We start from the raw sequence: 20,095 nt of genomic DNA on the forward strand, positions 1-20,095 counted from the left end.
ATGATATATGGTCCATTGTCATGGCCTAGACTGCTCTAGCGCGCCAGCCTGGCCTCGCGCGCTCCTGCCAGCCCTGCCTAGCGTTCCCTTGCCAGCCCTGCCTGGCGTTCCCTTGCCTGGTGTCACACCCCGATCCTTGTCGGAATCGATCGAGGCGTGATATATTGTTCAAAGTCTCATGACAACTATGTTATAATATGATTAGATTCAATTGAGTACTAAGTATGCAAACAAGATCCGCAACATAAAAATACAAATCCAAATATGAACAACATTTATTACATCAAATTTAAATAGTCTTGTGGATTTCTAAGGCACAACCTATTTTTCATCAACTTCATTCTTCAAGTCTGCATCATGGGTAAAAACAGGTCAACTACGAGAGTTGGTGAGTAATCTAATTTTAGTAGAGAAAATTGTGAAGTTGAAACCTTTATAATTGGAAATTTGTTTTCTTTTGAAGTCGGCAAACAATTGTATTTGAGATAACGGTTTATAAATCAAAAATTGATTAACAAATGATAACAACAACAATAAGTCCTCACCCTATATATACATATGTATATATATATATATATAAATATATATAGGATGGAGCATCTAATCATCATACACACTCAACCACGTGCGATCAATCACCTTAGCGTCCCAAGGCGGGGTGGTCAACCCAATAGCGCTATTATTGTCCATAACGTACCTCAAGAATACGGGCATAGTCATGGAGATTAGACTAAAAATGATAATGCACTACAAGTACATGTAGCGTAAACAAACAATAGTTATACAATTAATGATTCACGTATAAATGTCCCAACAATGTCTCAATTGTGATAAAACAATAAAATGAAGTTGGAACATATTAGAACCACATGATACACCCCAAAAGTATTGAAAATTATAAAATATGGGGTAGATTACTCACATTAGTCCCAAAACGAAATGCGTGTGTCGTATGATAGACGATTCGGGTCAAAATGGCGTAGAACCTAATATAATTAATAGTTTTGGTTTAGGAACTGCTAAACGAGAATGGAGTATTAATACAAATAATTAGACACATATTCTTATATTAGATGAATTAACAATAATTCATTTTGATTATAATATTAAGGTATTTATTTGTTAAATGAATTTTAAATTGAATTACTTACTTTGCATAATTAATTTATATTTTCAATTTAGGCCATATTTTAATAATTTCTTATTAAAATAATAACTTGTCCAATTATAATTATTTACAGATTTTAACAATTATTTATATGAAATAATCATTAAAATACATTTTTACATGCTTAAATACTTAGGAAAATAGTTTTAAACAGTAAACAGTATTGAAAAATTATGAAATTATTAGGAAATCATTATTTCATACAATATGAATTACTGTAAAATTTGTATATTTTTCTGAACTGTTTTAGTATTTATTTAATATTTTAATGATTAAACAACACAAAATTCGGGAAAAATAGTAAATGATTCTCAAAAAATCTGTAAAATTAACCATAGTTTTATAACATGATGTAGAGCTCAGTGTATAAGTTTCAGATATTTGTGACTATGGGAAGTATTTTTTATATATTTCATGATTAATTAATCAATAAGATCATAAATAATAGTAAAAAGTAATATAAATGCATGAAACTTCATATATCATGTTTAATCAGTATACAGGTCATCCCAGAATTTTCTCAGAATTTATTGAATGCAAAAAGTATTTTATGTGAATTATTGCCCTACTTTATTGCAATAATTATAGTAATTCAATAAAAATAAATTATTTTCTGAAAATTTCCAGAACTTCTTATTTTATTGATGGGATTATGAGAAAAATCAGGTTTATGCATAAAATGAGTTTTAGATATTTTGGTGGATTTAATTTGTTTCTTGTATGAATATGAAACTTTTAACAACATACCTTGATGAATGCTTCAAGAGGGATGAAGATTTGAGTATAATAGATTGTTCTTGGATGGAATATGAGTATTCTTGGAGGAAATTTCAAGATTGAGAGTGAGAGAAAGAATAGAGAAGGTTTAAGTGGTGAAGAGAATAATGTGTTGGGAGAAAAAGGAAAGGAAAGTGGATGGGAGGTGTGAGTGGGAGACCATGGGAATAATCTTTTTTGCTTTTGGTGGTCTTCATAATTTACCACTAACACAAGCATCTTTTACATAATTAATATAAGAGTTTTATAAAATTTAATGTAAAGTTTATAAAAATAGAGTTTTATAAAATTTAATGTAAAGTTTATAAAAATGGAGTTTTATAAAAGATGAGTTATTATTTGATTATAACAATCTACTTTGATTTGAAGTTTAATTATAGCATTCAAGTTTGATTCTTTTAAATTTAATTAGAGCATTATACTTTGATTTGATTTTAATATGGTATCATAATTTAATTTGATTATAGTTATAACGTTGTACTATACTATGTTGCTATTAACGTCAATTTATATCGTAGTGTATGAGTTTCGATCCTATTAGCGTCAAGTAATCTTGAGTAGGGTTTGAATGAGATTGCGAGAGGTTTCGTTTGTGATCTTTTTGAGTGTCCGGCTTCGCAACGCAAGGTCCATAGACCCCGTTAAGCCATGATTTAGTGTCCTACACAATCCCGATGATTGTGCAATAGTGTTTTATCACTTTGGTTCATTGTTTAGCACTGTTAAGGCTAAGGAAAATCAAACACATGAACTTTCCAAATGATGTTTTCTCATTAAAATAGCGAATTGTACAGTGATTACATAACGTAAACTCTATCATACAAAGGTTAATGGAGTTGACCGGTTTGACTAGTTGACTTTGTTTGACTTTGACTTGACCGAAATTTGATGGTTGTCACATCATCCCCCCGTTAGAGGGAATTTCGTCCCGAAATTTGCATTTTGATTGGGACTTCAAGAGTTTGGAAAAAGATGTGGAAAACTTTTCGTAGTACAAGAAATTGATTATGGTGAGGAACAACCCTCCTGATGTCACATGATGACCTTGGAAATTTCTTATTGTAACTTGAACTGAGTCAATTTAAAAGGAGTTTATTGTTTTGGGATGATAGAGTATTCTATGTGTGCTTTTATACTCCCTGTTTTATCCTTGGTATTACCACTATGAATATTTTATAACTTAGTTAGCGAGTTCCATCATTACGAATGTTTCAACAAATTTTGACGAAATTTGCATTATAAGTCCTACAAGTTCTTTTATAGTCGATTGACGTAAACTAGTCGTATATCATTAAGATTGCAAGGGCATTTTGGATGGGTGACCCCGCCTTAAGCCCACAACCAAACAAGGAACAGGGAATGAGGCGGAATCACACATTCTAAGTCCATAGAATCTTAATGATATATGACCATAATGTTTACACTAGCCCTCATAGATTCCAGGGGCGTAGTATTATTGGGCTAGAAGTAGGAATTGTAGTTCAAAATAAAATAGTTATAAGACTGCTATCTTCAAACTTGGGCTTTGGCCCCTCCCGATTCCTAATTAGAATGGTCCAATACTCCCAATTCTCCAAGCGACCAAGCGGTATCAAGAAATCAAAATCGATTCATCCCCATTTTCCCAATTCGCTGCCTATCTCGCCTGCTGTTCGTTTGTCGCTGTCTCGCCAAGTCAGTCGCCTGGTCTCACTCTCGCCAATCGCCATCGCCAAGTGCCCAAGTCCCCATTCTCACTTCACAGAAATCAGGTATGTAATCCCGAGACCCAAATCCTGTTCAGATGTTCTTTCTTTTCTGATTGTAAGATTGTTGATTGTTGGTGTTGGCGTATTGCACTGCTGCTGCTGTTTTCTGTCAATTTGTTGCCTATTTATGCGTTACTACTGTCTTACTGAGTTTCCTTTTAATTTGGCTGTCATTTGCGATTTGGCGATTTGCCAATTTGATTTATAAGTTATGAACTTATAGATTTGGTTATTGATTTGGTTATGCTTAACAGCTTGTCAGCTTCAAACAAAACTGAAAAGTGACAACAAAGATTGATTTGGTTATTGTTAAATGAGTTATTGGTTATTGTTCTAATTTTGAATTTGATTTTGTTTTGATTGGATCAATTGTTCCTTCATTTTGATTTTTTCTAGATATAATCATGGGAAAGATGAAAACATTGAAAGAGAAATTGTTGTCTGCTTACTAATATATCATTCATAATCTGTTTTTAAAGACATTAAAGGCTGTCGGGCTGAGTTTTAATTCTTTTTCTAGGTGTTTTTGGTGTTTATTTGTAGAAAACAATCTGTTTTTTTTTTTAATTTTAATTTCAGTTTATAATATTTTCGCCCCCCCCCCCCAAGTTAATTGTTCAAGCTCCGCCACTGGTAGATTTACTAGTAAAAACCCTGAGTTTTTTTTACATAGATGATAAGACTTATTTGGGTTTTGCCGTGTTCTCAAGATTCATGGTTTATATACTTGAATCGATGCTAGTTTTAGTAATAAAAAGAAATTTTGAATTTAAACGTCGAGGTTAGAAGCTTGTACTGATATTTAAGGGGTTAAAAAATAAAATTTTATTAGTTACCTATAGCGACACACAAGTCATAATTTGCATGTGTGAAGACTTGGAGTACTTTCTAATTGGTTCGTGTGTGAAGACTTGGAGTACTTTCTAACTGGTTCATGTGTGAAGACTTGGAGTACTTTCTAATGAAAAGTGTGCTACTGGGGAAATTTGAAACTGGTACGTAGCTTCAAAATCAAGAATATGCGGTAGGCATGTGATGTATTAAATGCATGAGGCACATAAGTCATAATTTGTGGCAACATATACGTATATGTGTGTGAATTGAAGAAGAAGGTTACAGTTCAAAGACCATATATATTCATTTCCTCTTTATTTGTTATTAATTACTTCTCCCACTTCACTTATATAAATCATCACATTCTTACCGCAACTTTTAACTTCTCCCTCACAAATGGATCCACCTGCAGATCATCAAAACCCCATAGATGACCTCGATTGGTTTCAGTACTTTGATCATCAAGATCTTTTCAGGTATATATAAACGTCACTCATTACCCCATCTTTCGCACAGAAAAGTGATTTTGTCTATATTGATCAAAACATGGTTTGGATTTGTAGTGATCAAAAAGAGTCTTTCATCATGTTGGATTTGATTATCTTGAGTTTTTTTTTTTTTTTTTTGGATTTTTGCAGTGGTGACATGCTCGACCATCATGATTACGAGTTGTCAGAAAAATTGCATGAAGTGCTCGATCAGAACGTTTCCAAAGTACTTAACAAAGATCAAAACATCATTTCTAGAAATGAGTTTCACGATTTGGATCCCCTTAAAGACATAAGCTTATGGGATTGTTGGGAGGATGTTAATTTACCATTGGTTAGTTTCAGTGAAGACTGTAAATCCGGTGGTGAGGCTACAGGTAGTTCTAGTGCTGCCACCACTGATCACGGTGACCGGAAGGTGGCAAATAGATTGAGACCATTGGAGTTTGAAGAGATAGCGAAGTACTTTGAGATGCCGATAATCATGGCAGCAAAGGAACTAGGGATAGGGTCAACTTTGTTGAAGAAAAGATGCAGAGAGCTAAACATAAACAGATGGCCTCATAGAAAACTTAAGAGCCTTCAATCCCTCATTCAAAATGCCAAGGTAAACTACGATAATAACCTTCTATACATTACTCATGCATGTATGCATGCACTTGGTAACCAAAGTAGTTTTGGTATTTTCTAAAATTTTAATTATTAGTTTCTTTATAACATAAACATAGGCCCTAGGCATATGCCACATCGAATCAATTGTTTTACTACGATTTCTGATTTATATTTACATAAACTTAACTCATTGTAAATTTTATGAACTCACACGAAAAATATATTGCATCTACCTAAAAAAACTAGGAGTTGGGATTAAAGGAGGAGGTAGAGACGTTAGCAGGGCACAAGAAGATGATGGAGAAATTGCCAGGTATGGAATTGACAGAAAGAACAAAGAAGCTTAGGCAAGCTTGCTTCAAAGCTATTTATAAGAAGAGAGGACTTAACAATCCTTAGTCCTTACCTTTTCTTTTAGCCATTTTGTTATAATTAGTGGATTTTAATCTACATTGTATGTGTTTTTTCTCTTGATAGATTGATACCCTTTTTAGTTTCATTGTGTTTGTCTATTGATTTTTTTATGCAGAAAATTTTGTATAATTTGGGTATTATAGTTTGTATTATGTATTTAGCTATATTCTAGATTGCCGACACGACTACGCTGACGACTCTATACCAGAGGTCTATATAAATAGACTTATGAATTTAGTAGGAATAACTTGATTATAATCTTGTGATTTGTTACATGTCTGATCCACTCCTAAGATTCACTCGACATGCCCCCAGTTATGTGTAATTAAAATTTTATTAGACTGTTGATCCTAATGAGTCTACCCTAAGTCCACAACCAAACAAGGAACATGTCAACTATGAGAAACACGCATATGGACTTGTGAGTTATTTGTAAATTGATTAGGGAAATAAAGTTTTTTTTTTTTTAGACATTGTTGGGTAAAATAATTGTAAAACACTTGTTGGGCCATAGTTAGGAGTGTTGGGCACCTTTTGGGCTTTCCATGGTTACTAAATGTGAAACATGTAGCACTTGCGTGGGCCCCCACAAAACTAAGTTTTCACATTTCTTTCCCACTTCTAGGCCCATTAGGGAACTTAATAGTCCAATGAGTTGGCCATTTTGGAGTGTATCCTTTCGGATACGTTTGATAAGGTCGGGTATTTTGATGGCTCAAAAGTAATGTGAATGACGCGTTTTGGCCTATAGGTTTGGGAACTCTCGCCTTTGGTCCCCAGATAAGCAAACTGGTCCCTCGGTTGATTGGGATGTATACGAATGCTTACCTAGTCAGGACTTTCAGGCTACCGGCACCTCCCCCTTCCAGTTACTACGCGTCCATTACTATGATCCTACCCAACTAGAGTGGATGACTTTGAATTTCCTATGAGCTCTAAGGAATACATATATGTATATACATTTTGTTAAACAACTTGAGTATGTGTGTGATTTTCAGAGAAAGTGGAGAATATTCACAAGTGTATGCACACATATAAGTGTCAGGAGTAATACGTATGCACATAAGGGAGCAATTAACACACAAAGGTATTCCTAGGATTTTCTAAGTGCGAATTGCATGCAGTTGTGTGTGCATTTTATAAACTAGCATACGAGAGGACCCTAGAGGCTATAGACTAGGTCAAGGCAATTAACCTAATTCCCTATAGTCAAGGGCTCTGATACCAATCTGTCACACCCCGATCCTTGTCGGAATCGATCGAGGCGTGATATATTGTTCAAAGTCTCATGACAACTATGTTATAATATGATTAGATTCAATTGAGTACTAAGTATGCAAACAAGATCCGCAACATAAAAATACAAATCCAAATATGAACAACATTTATTACATCAAATTTAAATAGTCTTGTGGATTTCTAAGGCACAACCTATTTTTCATCAACTTCATTCTTCAAATCTGCATCATGGGTAAAAACAGGTCAACTACGAGAGTTGGTGAGTAATCTAATTTTAGTAGAGAAAATTGTGAAGTTGAAACCTTTATAATTGGAAATTTGTTTTCTTTTGAAGTCGGCAAACAATTGTATTTGAGATAACGGTTTATAAATCAAAAATTGATTAACAAATGATAACAACAACAATAAGTCCTCACCCTATATATACATATGTATATATATATATATATATATATATATATATATATATATATATATATATATATATATATAGGATGGAGCATCTAATCATCATACACACTCAACCACGTGCGATCAATCACCTTAGCGTCCCAAGGCGGGGTGGTCAACCCAATAGCGCTATTATTGTCCATAACGTACCTTAAGAATACGGGCATAGTCATGGAGATTAGACTAAAAATGATAATGCACTACAAGTACATGTAGCGTAAACAAACAATAGTTATACAATTAATGATTCACGTATAAATGTCCCAACAATGTCTCAATTGTGATAAAACAATAAAATGAAGTTGGAACATATTAGAACCACATGATACACCCCAAAAGTATTGAAAATTATAAAATATGGGGTAGATTACTCACATTAGTCCCAAAACGAAATGCGTGTGTCGTACGATAGACGATTCGGGTCAAAATGGCGTAGAACCTAATATAATTAATAGTTTTGATTTAGGAACTGCTAAACGAGAATGGAGTATTAATACAAATAATTAGACACATATTCTTATATTAGATGAATTAACAATAATTCATTTTGATTATAATATTAAGGTATTTATTTGTTAAATGAATTTTAAATTGAATTACTTACTTTGCATAATTAATTTATATTTTCAATTTAGGCCATATTTTAATAATTTCTTATTAAAATAATAACTTGTCCAATTATAATTATTTACAGATTTTAACAATTATTTATATGAAATAATCATTAAAATACATTTTTACATGCTTAAATACTTAGGAAAATAGTTTTAAACAGTAAACAGTATTGAAAAATTATGAAATTATTAGGAAATCATTATTTCATACAATATGAATTACTGTAAAATTTGTATATTTTTCTGAACTGTTTTAGTATTTATTTAATATTTTAATGATTAAACAACACAAAATTCGGGAAAAATAGTAAATGATTCTAAAAAAATCTGTAAAATTAACCATAGTTTTATAACATGATGTAGAGCTCAGTGTATAAGTTTCAGATATTTGTGACTATGGGAAGTATTTTTTATATATTTCATTATTAATTAATCAATAAGATCATAAATAATAGTAAAAAGTAATATAAATGCATGAAACTTCATATATCATGTTTAATCAGTATACAGGTCATCCCAGAATTTTCTCAGAATTTATTGAATGCAAAAAGTATTTTATGTGAATTATTGCCCTACTTTATTGCAATAATTATAGTAATTCAATAAAAATAAATTATTTTCTGAAAATTTCCAGAACTTCTTATTTTATTGATGGGATTATGAGAAAAATCAGGTTTATGCATAAAATGAGTTTTAGATATTTTGGTGGATTTAATTTGTTTCTTGTATGAATATGAAACTTTTAACAACATACCTTGATGAATGCTTCAAGAGGGATGAAGATTTGAGTATAATAGATTGTTCTTGGATGGAATATGAGTATTCTTGGAGGAAATTTCAAGATTGAGAGTGAGAGAAAGAATAGAGAAGGTTTAAGTGGTGAAGAGAATAATGTGTTGGGAGAAAAAGGAAAGGAAAGTGGATGGGAGGTGTGAGTGGGAGACCATGGGAATAATCTTTTTTGCTTTTGGTGGTCTTCATAATTTACCACTAACACAAGCATCTTTTACATAATTAATATAAGAGTTTTATAAAATTTAATGTAAAGTTTATAAAAATAGAGTTTTATAAAATTTAATGTAAAGTTTATAAAAATGGAGTTTTATAAAAGATGAGTTATTATTTGATTATAACAATCTACTTTGATTTGAAGTTTAATTATAGCATTCAAGTTTGATTCTTTTAAATTTAATTAGAGCATTATACTTTGATTTGATTTTAATATGGTATCATAATTTAATTTGATTATAGTTATAACGTTGTACTATACTATGTTGTTATTAACGTCAATTTATATCGTAGTGTATGAGTTTCGATCCTATTAGCGTCAAGTAATCTTGAGTAGGGTTTGAATGAGATTGCGAGAGGTTTCGTTTGTGATCTTTTTGAGTGTCCGGCTTCGCAACGCAAGGTCCATAGACCCCGTTAAGCCATGATTTAGTGTCCTACACAATCCCGATGATTGTGCAATAGTGTTTTATCGCTTTGGTTCATTGTTTAGCACTGTTAAGGCTAAGGAAAATCAAACACATGAACTTTCCAAATGATGTTTTCTCATTAAAATAGCGAATTGTACAGTGATTACATAACGTAAACTCTATCATACAAGGGTTAATGGAGTTGACCGGTTTGACTAGTTGACTTTGTTTGACTTTGACTTGACCGAAATTTGATGGTTGTCACACCTGGCGCTCCCTTGCCTGGCGCTCCCTTGCCAGCCTTGCTGGGGACTCCCTTGCCAGCCCTGTTGGGGACTCTCTTGCCGGCTCGGCCAGGCGCTCCCTTGCCATCCTCTCCTGGTGCGCTCCCGCCAGACCTGCCTGGGGCGCGCCCGCCAGCCCCGCCCGACGCTTCCGGGAGGCCTCGCCCAGCTCCTTGCTAGTTGGGCCTGAATTGGACTGGCCCAAGGCCTGACCTAATTGCCCCTATATAATGAACAGTACCTCCTCCATGGAGATGGACCTTTTCCCTAGATCTTCCCCCATGGCTCAGCCGCCACTATACTCCGGCCGGGTGGCTCAGCCGCCACCCGCCGCCGTCAGCCACCATACCAACCACCAGCACCAAGATGGTTCTCTCCAGCTATGGAGGACCATCTCAGATCTTCTAGCTGATCTAACTTGACCGTCGGAGTCCGCTCCCGGGGCACAGTCCCTGGGGCGGCTCTAACGACTTTGCACTATGATGTCAGATCTCCGCCGCAACAGAAGACCAGAGGAGCCGCCGGAGGTCGATGTCGCATCATTTGGCGCCATCCCGGATTCGAGCAAGTAGCAAAAGCCTCAGTTGGTCTCAAGCTCGTTTTTGCCCAGATCCCTTCAGATTTGATGTGTTCTCATCTAAGGTTTGCTCAGATCTGTTCAGTTCTACATTCCTTAGTTCAGATCCGTTTGGATCTTGGCAAAAAACTACCCAGATCTGATTAGCTATGTTTTAGATCTTTCGATCTGATGCACCTTTTGTTCAGATCTGTAGATCTACTTCATTTTTAGCTCGGATCTTTAGATCCAAACGTTTTTGTTCACTTAATCACCTCTCAAGTTCAAAAACACCAACTAAGACCCGTTTTTACTGATATTTTCGGGGAGGGAAGAGGTTTTTAGGAGCTCTTCTCCATCTTTGTTCATATTTTGGTGCTTTATCCAAGCAACTTGAGAGTTGAAGAACATTTTGGTTACTTTATGTCAGTCTATGTTGTAGAGAAATCATCTTCAATTTATGGTTTCTTTGCAAAACTCTTTCAAAGCTGTCTATTTTCTTTAAAAGATTAGAAAATGAAACAAAAATTTCTCAGATCTGTTTGTTGCTCATATTTTGATAGCTTGTTGAGCAAGTTGTAGAGGAAAAAGGTTTTATAAGAAGGAAACCGCATCAGATCCGTTTGGCCTTTGCCAAGATCTGTTTAAGATCCATTTGGTTCTTGCTAAGATCTTTTCAGATCTGTCTTAGAATCATTTGGCCTTTCAAACATTCCCCAAGCTTGCAAAAACCTTTTTAAATCCGTTTTTGTTTATATGTTGGGGGATTGTTGAGCAACTTCAGAAAAAAGAAATTTTTATGAGTTATTACTTCATTTTCTTTTTATATGTTACAGAAAAACGATTTTAGTTTAGATTTTTCTGTAAAGAACTTCAATTCCTGAAGCTTTTATTTGTACATACAGCCATATGGCTTGTACATTTCATAAAAACCTTCAAAAAAAAAAAGAAGGAAGAAGAAGTCTTGATGGGTCTTAACCCACTTTCAGTCCATGTATTTTTCTGAAAATCTCATTTAGTTTACGATTTTCAAGTTCAAGTTGTCTAAAAACTTGAAGTAAAAATAAATGAACTTTTTTATGTTCTTAAACTTCCAGAACTCTCATCTGAGAATTTCGTATGCTTTTCACCCACCATTTATTCATTTTTAGCCCATCTCAAAGTTACCTTTATGTTTTAGTTACCATTATAGTAAATAGTTTTAGAAAAAAAAAGGTACAAGAGTTATTAGTCAACAAGAATACGAATTTCGTATGCTTTTCACCCACCATTTATTCATTTTTAGCCCAACTCAAAGTTACCTTTATGTTTTAGTTACCATTATAGTAAATAGTTTTAGAAAAAAAAAGGTACAAGAGTTATTAGTCAACAAGAATACGCATGGCTCGAACAGCTATGTAAAGGACAAAATAGCAGAAATGGTGTAGTATATCAACATCACATGTACAGTATATAACAGTAATTCCCAGAAAACGTGTGGCCCTACGCTATTCAAAAGTTGGCAGTGAAATAAAAAAAAAAAAGATGAAAAGTGTGCTTTGTGTTTCTTGAAGGAAAAAGAAAAAGAATGGGTATGGGCGTATACCCAAAGGGAGGTGATATACCCAAAGGGAGTGACTCCTCTTTTTTATCCATCCACTTAAAAGTAATTGTTTTGACATATATGCCCTTATTTATTTTTTTTAAATATATATTAAAAAGAGATAAAAATCTCCAACAATGTCAACGTGATTCTTCTTTCCAAACGATGACTTATTGTCTTCCTTAGTTGTCGTTCAAGAAACGCCGTTTCTTTGTTTTCACCGGTCGCCGTTTGTCGGCATCGAAAAGGTTGAATCTGTAATAAACTAAACAGTTTGCAGGTATTAATTATATTATATTATTGGTTTTATTTGATTATATTAGGGTTCTTATGTGTATATTATATTATGTTTGTTTTTATCGGCAGTTCGTAAGGCTTTCATAAGTTTTTCACTGTACATTCATTGATATCTATACTTGGTGATAGTATTGCATTAAAACATTGATTTTGCAAAATGGGATTTTACTAGGATTAAGGATTAGGTTATAAAATTGGTGTACGTGTTAGCATAGCTACTAGACCTTCAAGTCTTTAACAACACCTAAAACAAATCTCATTAGTATATGAATATGTACGTGATCAAAATTACTATAAAATATTGCAAATTTGTTTCATATTTTGATAATTGTTTTATTGTTATATAAACAAGTAAAAGCCTACCTCCTTCGAAATGCAGGTATAATTAATGCCAAAGAAGATTAAACATATACTAACCTATTTTATTTATGTTTTATATCCTGTCATAGACACCATTTCAGTGCACTAACTACTAATTTTGCAAGCCGATGATATTTTCTATAAACCCATAACCAAGAAAAAGGATTCAAACTCCTTGATTTATGTTTTATATTATGCTATATGCACCGTTACAATAAACTAACTACTAACTTGATTTATGTTTTATATTATGCTTTAGGCATCATTGGAATGGATTCATCAAGTCCTATGATCGAAAATGAAGAACTATATTTAGCTAACTCCAAATTTGAATCATATGATGAATTGCTAAAGAGTGTACGAAACTTTTATTACGCTAAAGGATATGCATTATCTATTCGAGATTCAAGTAAAGACAAATATGTCAAGTTGCAATGTGACCGGGGAGGTTCCTATCGAGATAGATTGTGTATTAGTGATAAAAGAAAGAGGAACACCGGATCTCGTTTGATCAAATGCCCCTTCCAGATTATAGGTAAAAAAGGAATTGACGGTTCTTAGGTAATTAATGCAAAAAACTTAACTCATAACCATGAACCGTCTACTGATATCTCTGGGCATCCATCATTTCGTCGATTATCATTAGATGACGTACAAAGTGTCAAAAACATGTCACTTTCTGGCATACCCCCAAGGCAAATTCTTTCTTCTTTGCGTCAGAGAAACGAAAACCTTCCGGCTGATTCTCGAACTATATACAACCTGAAGGCAAAACTCCGTAAGGAAAAGTTGCAAAATCGATCAATGGTTAGTTCCTTATTTGAAGAGCTTAAAAAAGAGGGTTTTATTTATGATATTTTATATAATACAGTAGGGCATATAACCCATTTGTTCATCGCACATCCTTTGTCAATTAAATTGGCCAAAATCTTTTCAACAATCTTTGTGATGGACTGCACATACAAAACAAATAAATATCACATGCCTCTCCTTGACATCGTTGGTGTTTCATGCTTTAATACCTCATTTTATTCTGGGTTTGCTTTTTTGGAGAAAGAGGACGAAGATAGTTATATTTGGGCATTAAGTGCATTTAAGAAGATTCTTGAAAATTGTGACCCGTCCGTTATTATGACTGATAGAGAGTTGGCATTAATGAATGTCATAAAGATGGTATTTCCCAACACAAGAAACCTTTTGTGTATTTGGCATATCGAAAAGAATGTGTTAGCAAATTGCAAGAAGCATTTTGAACATGGTGATGAGTTTAATAATTTTATGTCAGGTTGGACAAATGTAGCATATTCAATTACACCAACTATTTTTGAGAATAATTGGGCTGAATTTGAGTTGCTGTATCAGACGAAAAAAGTTGCACTTGAGTATATAAGAAACACATGGTTGCCGTGGAAAGAAAAGTTTGTTAGTGCATGGACAGACAATTGCTTGCATTTTGGTAATCGTTCATCTTCAAGGGCTGAAGGCGCTCATGCTAAACTCAAGTTGTATCTGCAAGTATCTACCGGTGGCTTTCAAGAAGTTAAAGAAAAAATTTGTCTTGCGGTTACACATGAATTCAACGAGATTAAAGTGAAACTCGCAAGTGAAAAAATTCAAGTTCTTCTTAAGTGTAATGTGCCTTTTTTTAGAGAGCTTTTGTATCATGTATCTCATTTTGCACTAAATGAGATACACATGCAATATGAAAAAATGAAAAATGGTAATATTACAAAGACTGTACTTTTAAATTGTTATAAAACATTACCTTTTACATAGTCTTTAATAACTATTTGGTTTTTTCAGGTACAATGAATCCTTGCACTGGTCATTTTATGGCGACCATGGGTCTTCCTTGTTCTCACAAGATAAATCGATTGAAAGGAGTGCCACTTTCCTTGGATCTCATTCACCCACATTGGAGGATTGATACATTGCGCCTGGATTTAGAAGATAATTCACACAATAATGTCGCCAATGAATTTGATAAGTTGCTTAGTGAGTTGTCTTCAAAATACCAAATGTGGCCTCTAAGTAAGAAAGAATTTGCTACTTCTATCATTACGAAACTTTTGACTGAATCTGATACATTCTTTGAGCCTGTGATTCGTCGACCAAAGGGTAGACCTCCGAAAAAAAGAAAGAAAAAAGGAATAAGTTCAACCGCACGAGACTCTTCAAGATTTGAGCTTGTGGAATCATCACAAACACGCAATCTTTTGAGTTCTATTTCTGTATTTCAAACGAACAATGAAATGTCTGGAAACGACTTATTTGATTTAAATGAATATCCAACTTTTTAAGTGATGATATGCAACTAGAGTAGGGTGAATCTTTCTTTATGGTCAATTTTTTTTTTGACATTATTTTGATTTGAATATTTTTGTTGGACAAGTTTCCTTTAACATTATTTTTCATTTCAGTGTCTCTTTTATGATGTAGTGTTTTGTTATGAACCAAGTATGTGACATAAAAAATGATATGGGATTAATAACAATGATTGGCACTAAAATAAATATAAATGGTTAGAAACTAATAAGATCTATTTATATTTTACATGATAGAGCAGGTTTAAATATTCATATCTATGTGACGATGAAAATTAGTATTGAGTTTATAAAGTGATAAATATTACAAAAGAAAATTATTTTTTATACGTAAGAAAAAAAACACAAAAGCAATTAATAAATTAAGAAAACAAAAGAGAGAAAAGGAAAAAGAAAATAACAAACATGCCGATTATTTCTCTATTTATATTTGGTAATTAGAAAATATTGTTTTTCTTATATTTTTAATGATTAAAGAAAGGGTATAAAAGGGAAACAACTTTTATATAAGTGGAAGAATAAAATACGGAAGTGGATATATCACTCCCCATACCCAAAAGACAAAAGCATTTTCGGGTGGGACCCATTTGGTCCAATTCTTGATATACATAAAAGTTAAATGCAACCGGCCCCACTAGACTCTTTCTACTCACAGACGAGAGCCTCTTTAGTTAACCCAATCAACAGGCTTCTTCAATAAGTCACAATTTCAGTCGCCGGCGAACGAAACCAAGGCGTCACCGTTCGAATCCCCGGTAGTCACTCCCAACAACAGCGCCGACCAACGAAGCTACGGCACTCCGGTAAAGACCAGCTGCAAACGGCCTATTTCAGCATCGCTTTCTCTCACTGCTCCACAATGCACGTCGGATTCCGACGATTATAACCCGGTTGCCATCTCCGGTCATTTGTGGTTCGAACTGCAACATCACCCGTCGACTACCGGTAACAGCAACACCATCATCGCCATGGCCCGCCTTCAACATTGGCAACCCAACAATATAACATTGTTGCTCCGATCTCTCCCTCAACCGGTGCCCTGCGGCAGCCAACACCTATCTCAGTCGTTCAAAGATAAAAAAAAATAAGAGAAGATCACCGTGAAAGTTAGATCTCAGTCGACTACCTTTTTCCTTTTGGGTGTTTATCCCCAAAACACGTGAAGTAGCTTTGTTCTTCAAAATCGATAAAAAAAAAAAAAAAAAGTAGGCCCACATGTACAATCTCTGGAGGCTAATAAGCATGAAACGTTTGTATCAACGTTAGCAAAAGAAAAAAGAAATTTGGGCCTATGGTTCATTGTATGGGCTCTTTTTAATATATTGTTGGCTTTCCTCAAACAATAAATATGAGCCCCGTAGCATGAAGGCCACCTCAACAATTAATTGGATATTTTTTATAAAAAATAATTTATCAATCGGCCGCCCAAACGCTCGTACGCTGTGACCTTGCCCCAAGAAAATTGAAATTAAAAAGATGTGTTACGATCCGGACCACTCGACATCTTTTAAAAAAAAAAAAAAAAAGATATGAACTTGGGCTAATCATTTCTTAAGCGGGCAAGAACATTTTGGGCTTCTAACAAATTAGCATTTGATTATATTGAGCCGCATCATAAGTAAATGGGCCAATATTACAAGACAAACAACACCCATTTAACGAAGGCGTATCACAAGCCCCGCTCAACAAATACGTCTCGAATACGCAAGGAGTTTTCAAAAAAAAAAAGGAGGGAGAAGAGTAGTACGCTACCACTACTTGTAATGCATTACGAAATAACCTTTAACAATTGAACTACCCGGCTATTAGCAGTCGTGCTGACTAGCTCCAGGAAGTTTCACTACTCAGCTCTCACCATTCGTGTTAACCGGACCCGCTAGTCTCGTTGCTCTGCCCTCAGCAACCGCGTTGTCTGAATCCCAGCAGTCGCGATGCCCAGCTCTCGGCAGCCGTGCTACCCAACAGCTATGCATTCATTATTCCTTTCCTTCGCCTCCTTTGAGAAAATGGGGAGGGGGGAGAGTCGGTACAACACTATGCAAGAGTGATTTTCATTCCAAAATGGCATAGTTGAAGCACACAAAGAGCTAATACTTTGTGATAGTGCATCCCCGAGGTGACGTTAATATCTCGGATCGAAAGAGCAACCCCGCGGTTCTACCCTTGGTAGTCTCGCAACCCAGCTCTCAATAGTCGAGCTGCTCATCTATCGCTAGTAGCCCGATGCTCGGTTCTCAACGGCCCTACTGACCAGTTCCTGACAGCAGCCTCGTTACGCACCTCTTAACAGTAGCTACACTATCAAGCTCTAAGTAGCACTGCCACATAGCTCTCCGCAAACAGCCAAGACACCGAGGCCTCAATTATTAGTACGAATAGCGAGGCAGCAAAGCATCAGGTACCATTCCGCTTTAACCCAGACTGGTCACACGAGCTAGACACATAGATTGTAGGGTGCTACGCCCAGTCGTGCGAGGTTCAGCAGCCTCGCCTCGAGTCGCCTGGCTTCCCAGCCCGATTCCATTACAGCGACAAGCTCTGCATGCGAGGTTCAGTACCCTCGCCTCGAGTCGCCTGGCTTCTCAGCCCGACTCCATTATAGCGGCAAGCTCCGCATGCGAGGTTCAGCACCCTCGCCCCGAGTCGCCTGGCTTCTCAGCCCGGCTCCATTATAGCGGCAAGCTCCGCATGCGAGGTTCAACACCCTCGCCCCGAGTCGCCTGGCTTCTCAGCCCGACTCCAGTACAGCGGCAGGCTCCGCATGTGAGGTTCAGTACCCTCGCCTCGAGTCGCCTGGCTTCTCAGCCCGACTCCATTATAGCGGCAAGCTCCGCATGCGAGGTTCAGTACCCACGCCTCGAGTCGCCTGGCTTCTCAGCCCGACTCCAGTATAGTAGCATGCCCCGACCATTCCACACGATGCTCTTCCGTGTGATTTATCTACGATCGTCGGCAGCCAAGCCCGATCCATTCCACGCGATGCTCTCCCGCTTGATTTATCTACGATCGCTGGCAGCCAAGCCCGATCCATTCCACGCGACGCTCTCCCGCGTGATCTATTTACGATCACTAGCAGCCAAGCCCGATCCATCCCGCACGATGCTCTCCCGCGTAACACCTCCATGATCATTGGCTTCTAAGCCCAAGCTATTTTCCTAAGTCGCGCATCATAAGTCGCGCATCACAAGCTTATTCCACACCATGATCTTGGTGCTTCCTCTCTCACAGTCATCTTGATTCCCTTGTGCTCGTACGATCGATGAAGTGTTATCCACATTACAACCCGCTATAGCGAGGGTACTCTCCAACAAGAAGGTCATCCCAACAGCGGCCCTGCTACCTACGACCCCACAACATTTATGTTTCATGGCCCTTGGAAACGGTCTCGCTGCGCAACCTTACCTGTAGCTGTTGGATTAGTGTCTAAGTCCATAACTATTTTGGTATGTACTTGACCCGATTATGAGCATGGTCCTTTTGGGTTGCCTTCACCATAGCAATATGTAGGATGAATTAAGGAGAATTATGGTTTATTAATATATTATAAGAATAATATATTAAATGAAAAATCATATAAGTTTAATTAATATTAGTCAAGAATTAATTAAGAAGTAATTTTGTGACTAAAAGAGATTAATTAAACTTAAGGGACTGGAATTGTAATTATAAGATAATTGCAAGAGTGGGCTAATGGACTCCATAGAGTGGAGTGGACGAAATTTATGGGGAAGCCCATAAGATTTCGTCCATGACTCTAAAGAAAGGGATCCATGGGCTGCTTAGGGCCTAAGCAGTCGGATTATGGTTTCCTAGTTGTAAACCCTAATAGCCTACACCTATATAAAGAGCCCTTTATGCCCAAAAACGTGGACAACTCTTAGATTAGGGTTTCTGGACGTTTTGGCTGCCTCCTCTCTCCTCCTTCTTCATCCAAGTTGCTTAGTGGTGTTTGTGACTCCATTAGAGGTGCAACACTTGAGGCACTAAGCTTTCTGAAGCTAATCAAAGCAAGGATTGATTGTTATTGCTATATAACAATCAAAGGTAATTACTAAACCCTTATTTCAGTTCTTATTTGATAGATCTAGGGTTTGTAAGTCTTGGATTCAAAGCATGTACAATAGAGAAACCTAGATCCAAGCATTAGGGTTTGTATGAGCACATAGGATTGTTTCTTATGCATAAAACCCATCAGTGGTATCAGAGCCTTGATTGGTTTCAATTGTATGTGATGCTTAACTGTTTTGCTTGCTGAAAATCGAATTTTTTGTCTCTGCCCGACTCAACTCGGCGAGTCAGTATCTGGACTCGGCGAGTTGGCCCTACTCGGCGAGTTTGTGCGTCAGGCAGAGGATATTTCGAGTTTTTGTTGCTGTTTTGACTTGGATTTGATGCCTAAATCGTTTTTTGAAGTTAAAATCCGAATTTTATCTTAATTAAATGATTATCCTTGCCAAAACACAAGATAATTACCAATTGATTAGATAATAAATTCCTTATATGATTAAAATTGGTTATTTGTATTAATTGGGTAACTTATCTTACAAGAAATTGAATTAGGTCAAATATAGATAATCACTAAATTAATTGTTTGATTTATATTATTTGTTATTTGATCCCTAGTAAGTTTGAATAGTTTCAAATTACTCCCTTCAGGTTTTATAGTTTAAATTTGAACTTAAAAGTTTTGTTTTTGAAATTTAAATAGTTAAACCCTAATGTTTTGAAAAGTTTCAAAACTTGCCCTCAAATTTTGGAATTTAAATTTTTGATTAAAAGTTTAATGTTGAAATATTTAAATTCTAAACCCTAATGTTTTGAAATGTTTCAAAACTTGCCCTCAAGTTTTGGAATTTAAAATTATGATTAATAGTTTAATTATGTGATATTTAAATTCTAAAACTCAAGTATTTTGAAAAGTTCAAAGTAC

The 20,095-nt window shown here is 35.5% G+C and overlaps 1 protein-coding gene and 1 long non-coding RNA gene across 2 annotated transcripts; one reads left to right on the forward strand and one right to left on the reverse strand.

The window, feature by feature from the left end:
- The first annotated feature begins 13,510 nt into the window (after positions 1-13,510).
- LOC145164103 (PKS-NRPS hybrid synthetase cheA-like) lies at positions 13,511-15,141 on the forward strand. The gene is made up of 2 exons (XM_079082827.1): positions 13,511-14,561; positions 14,645-15,141. The coding sequence occupies exons 1-2, from the start codon at positions 13,511-13,513 to the stop codon at positions 15,139-15,141; spliced, it is 1,548 nt and encodes a 515-aa protein (XP_078938953.1).
- Positions 15,142-15,650: 509 nt separating this feature from the next.
- LOC145162633 (uncharacterized) lies at positions 15,651-16,408 on the reverse strand. The gene is made up of 2 exons (XR_013739219.1): positions 16,292-16,408; positions 15,651-16,204 (listed from the first exon to the last, which is right to left on the reverse strand). It is a non-coding gene; the product is annotated as an uncharacterized LOC145162633 (long non-coding RNA).
- Between the last annotated feature and the right edge of the window lie 3,687 nt (positions 16,409-20,095).

This window comes from Lactuca virosa, chromosome 3, assembly GCF_052849685.1.
Source record: "Lactuca virosa cultivar CGN04683 chromosome 3, Lactuca_virosa_CGN04683_v6, whole genome shotgun sequence".
Taxonomy (NCBI): Eukaryota; Viridiplantae; Streptophyta; class Magnoliopsida; order Asterales; family Asteraceae; genus Lactuca; species Lactuca virosa.

Excerpts from the sequence above, each read along its gene's own strand:
- LOC145164103 (XM_079082827.1), top strand. The coding sequence starts at position 13,511 with ATGTCACTTTCTGGCATACCCCCAAGGCAAATTCTTTCTTCTTTGCGT. Across the intron at positions 14,562-14,644 it reads ATATGAAAAAATGAAAAATG|GTACAATGAATCCTTGCACT; the intron begins GTAATATTACAA and ends TGGTTTTTTCAG.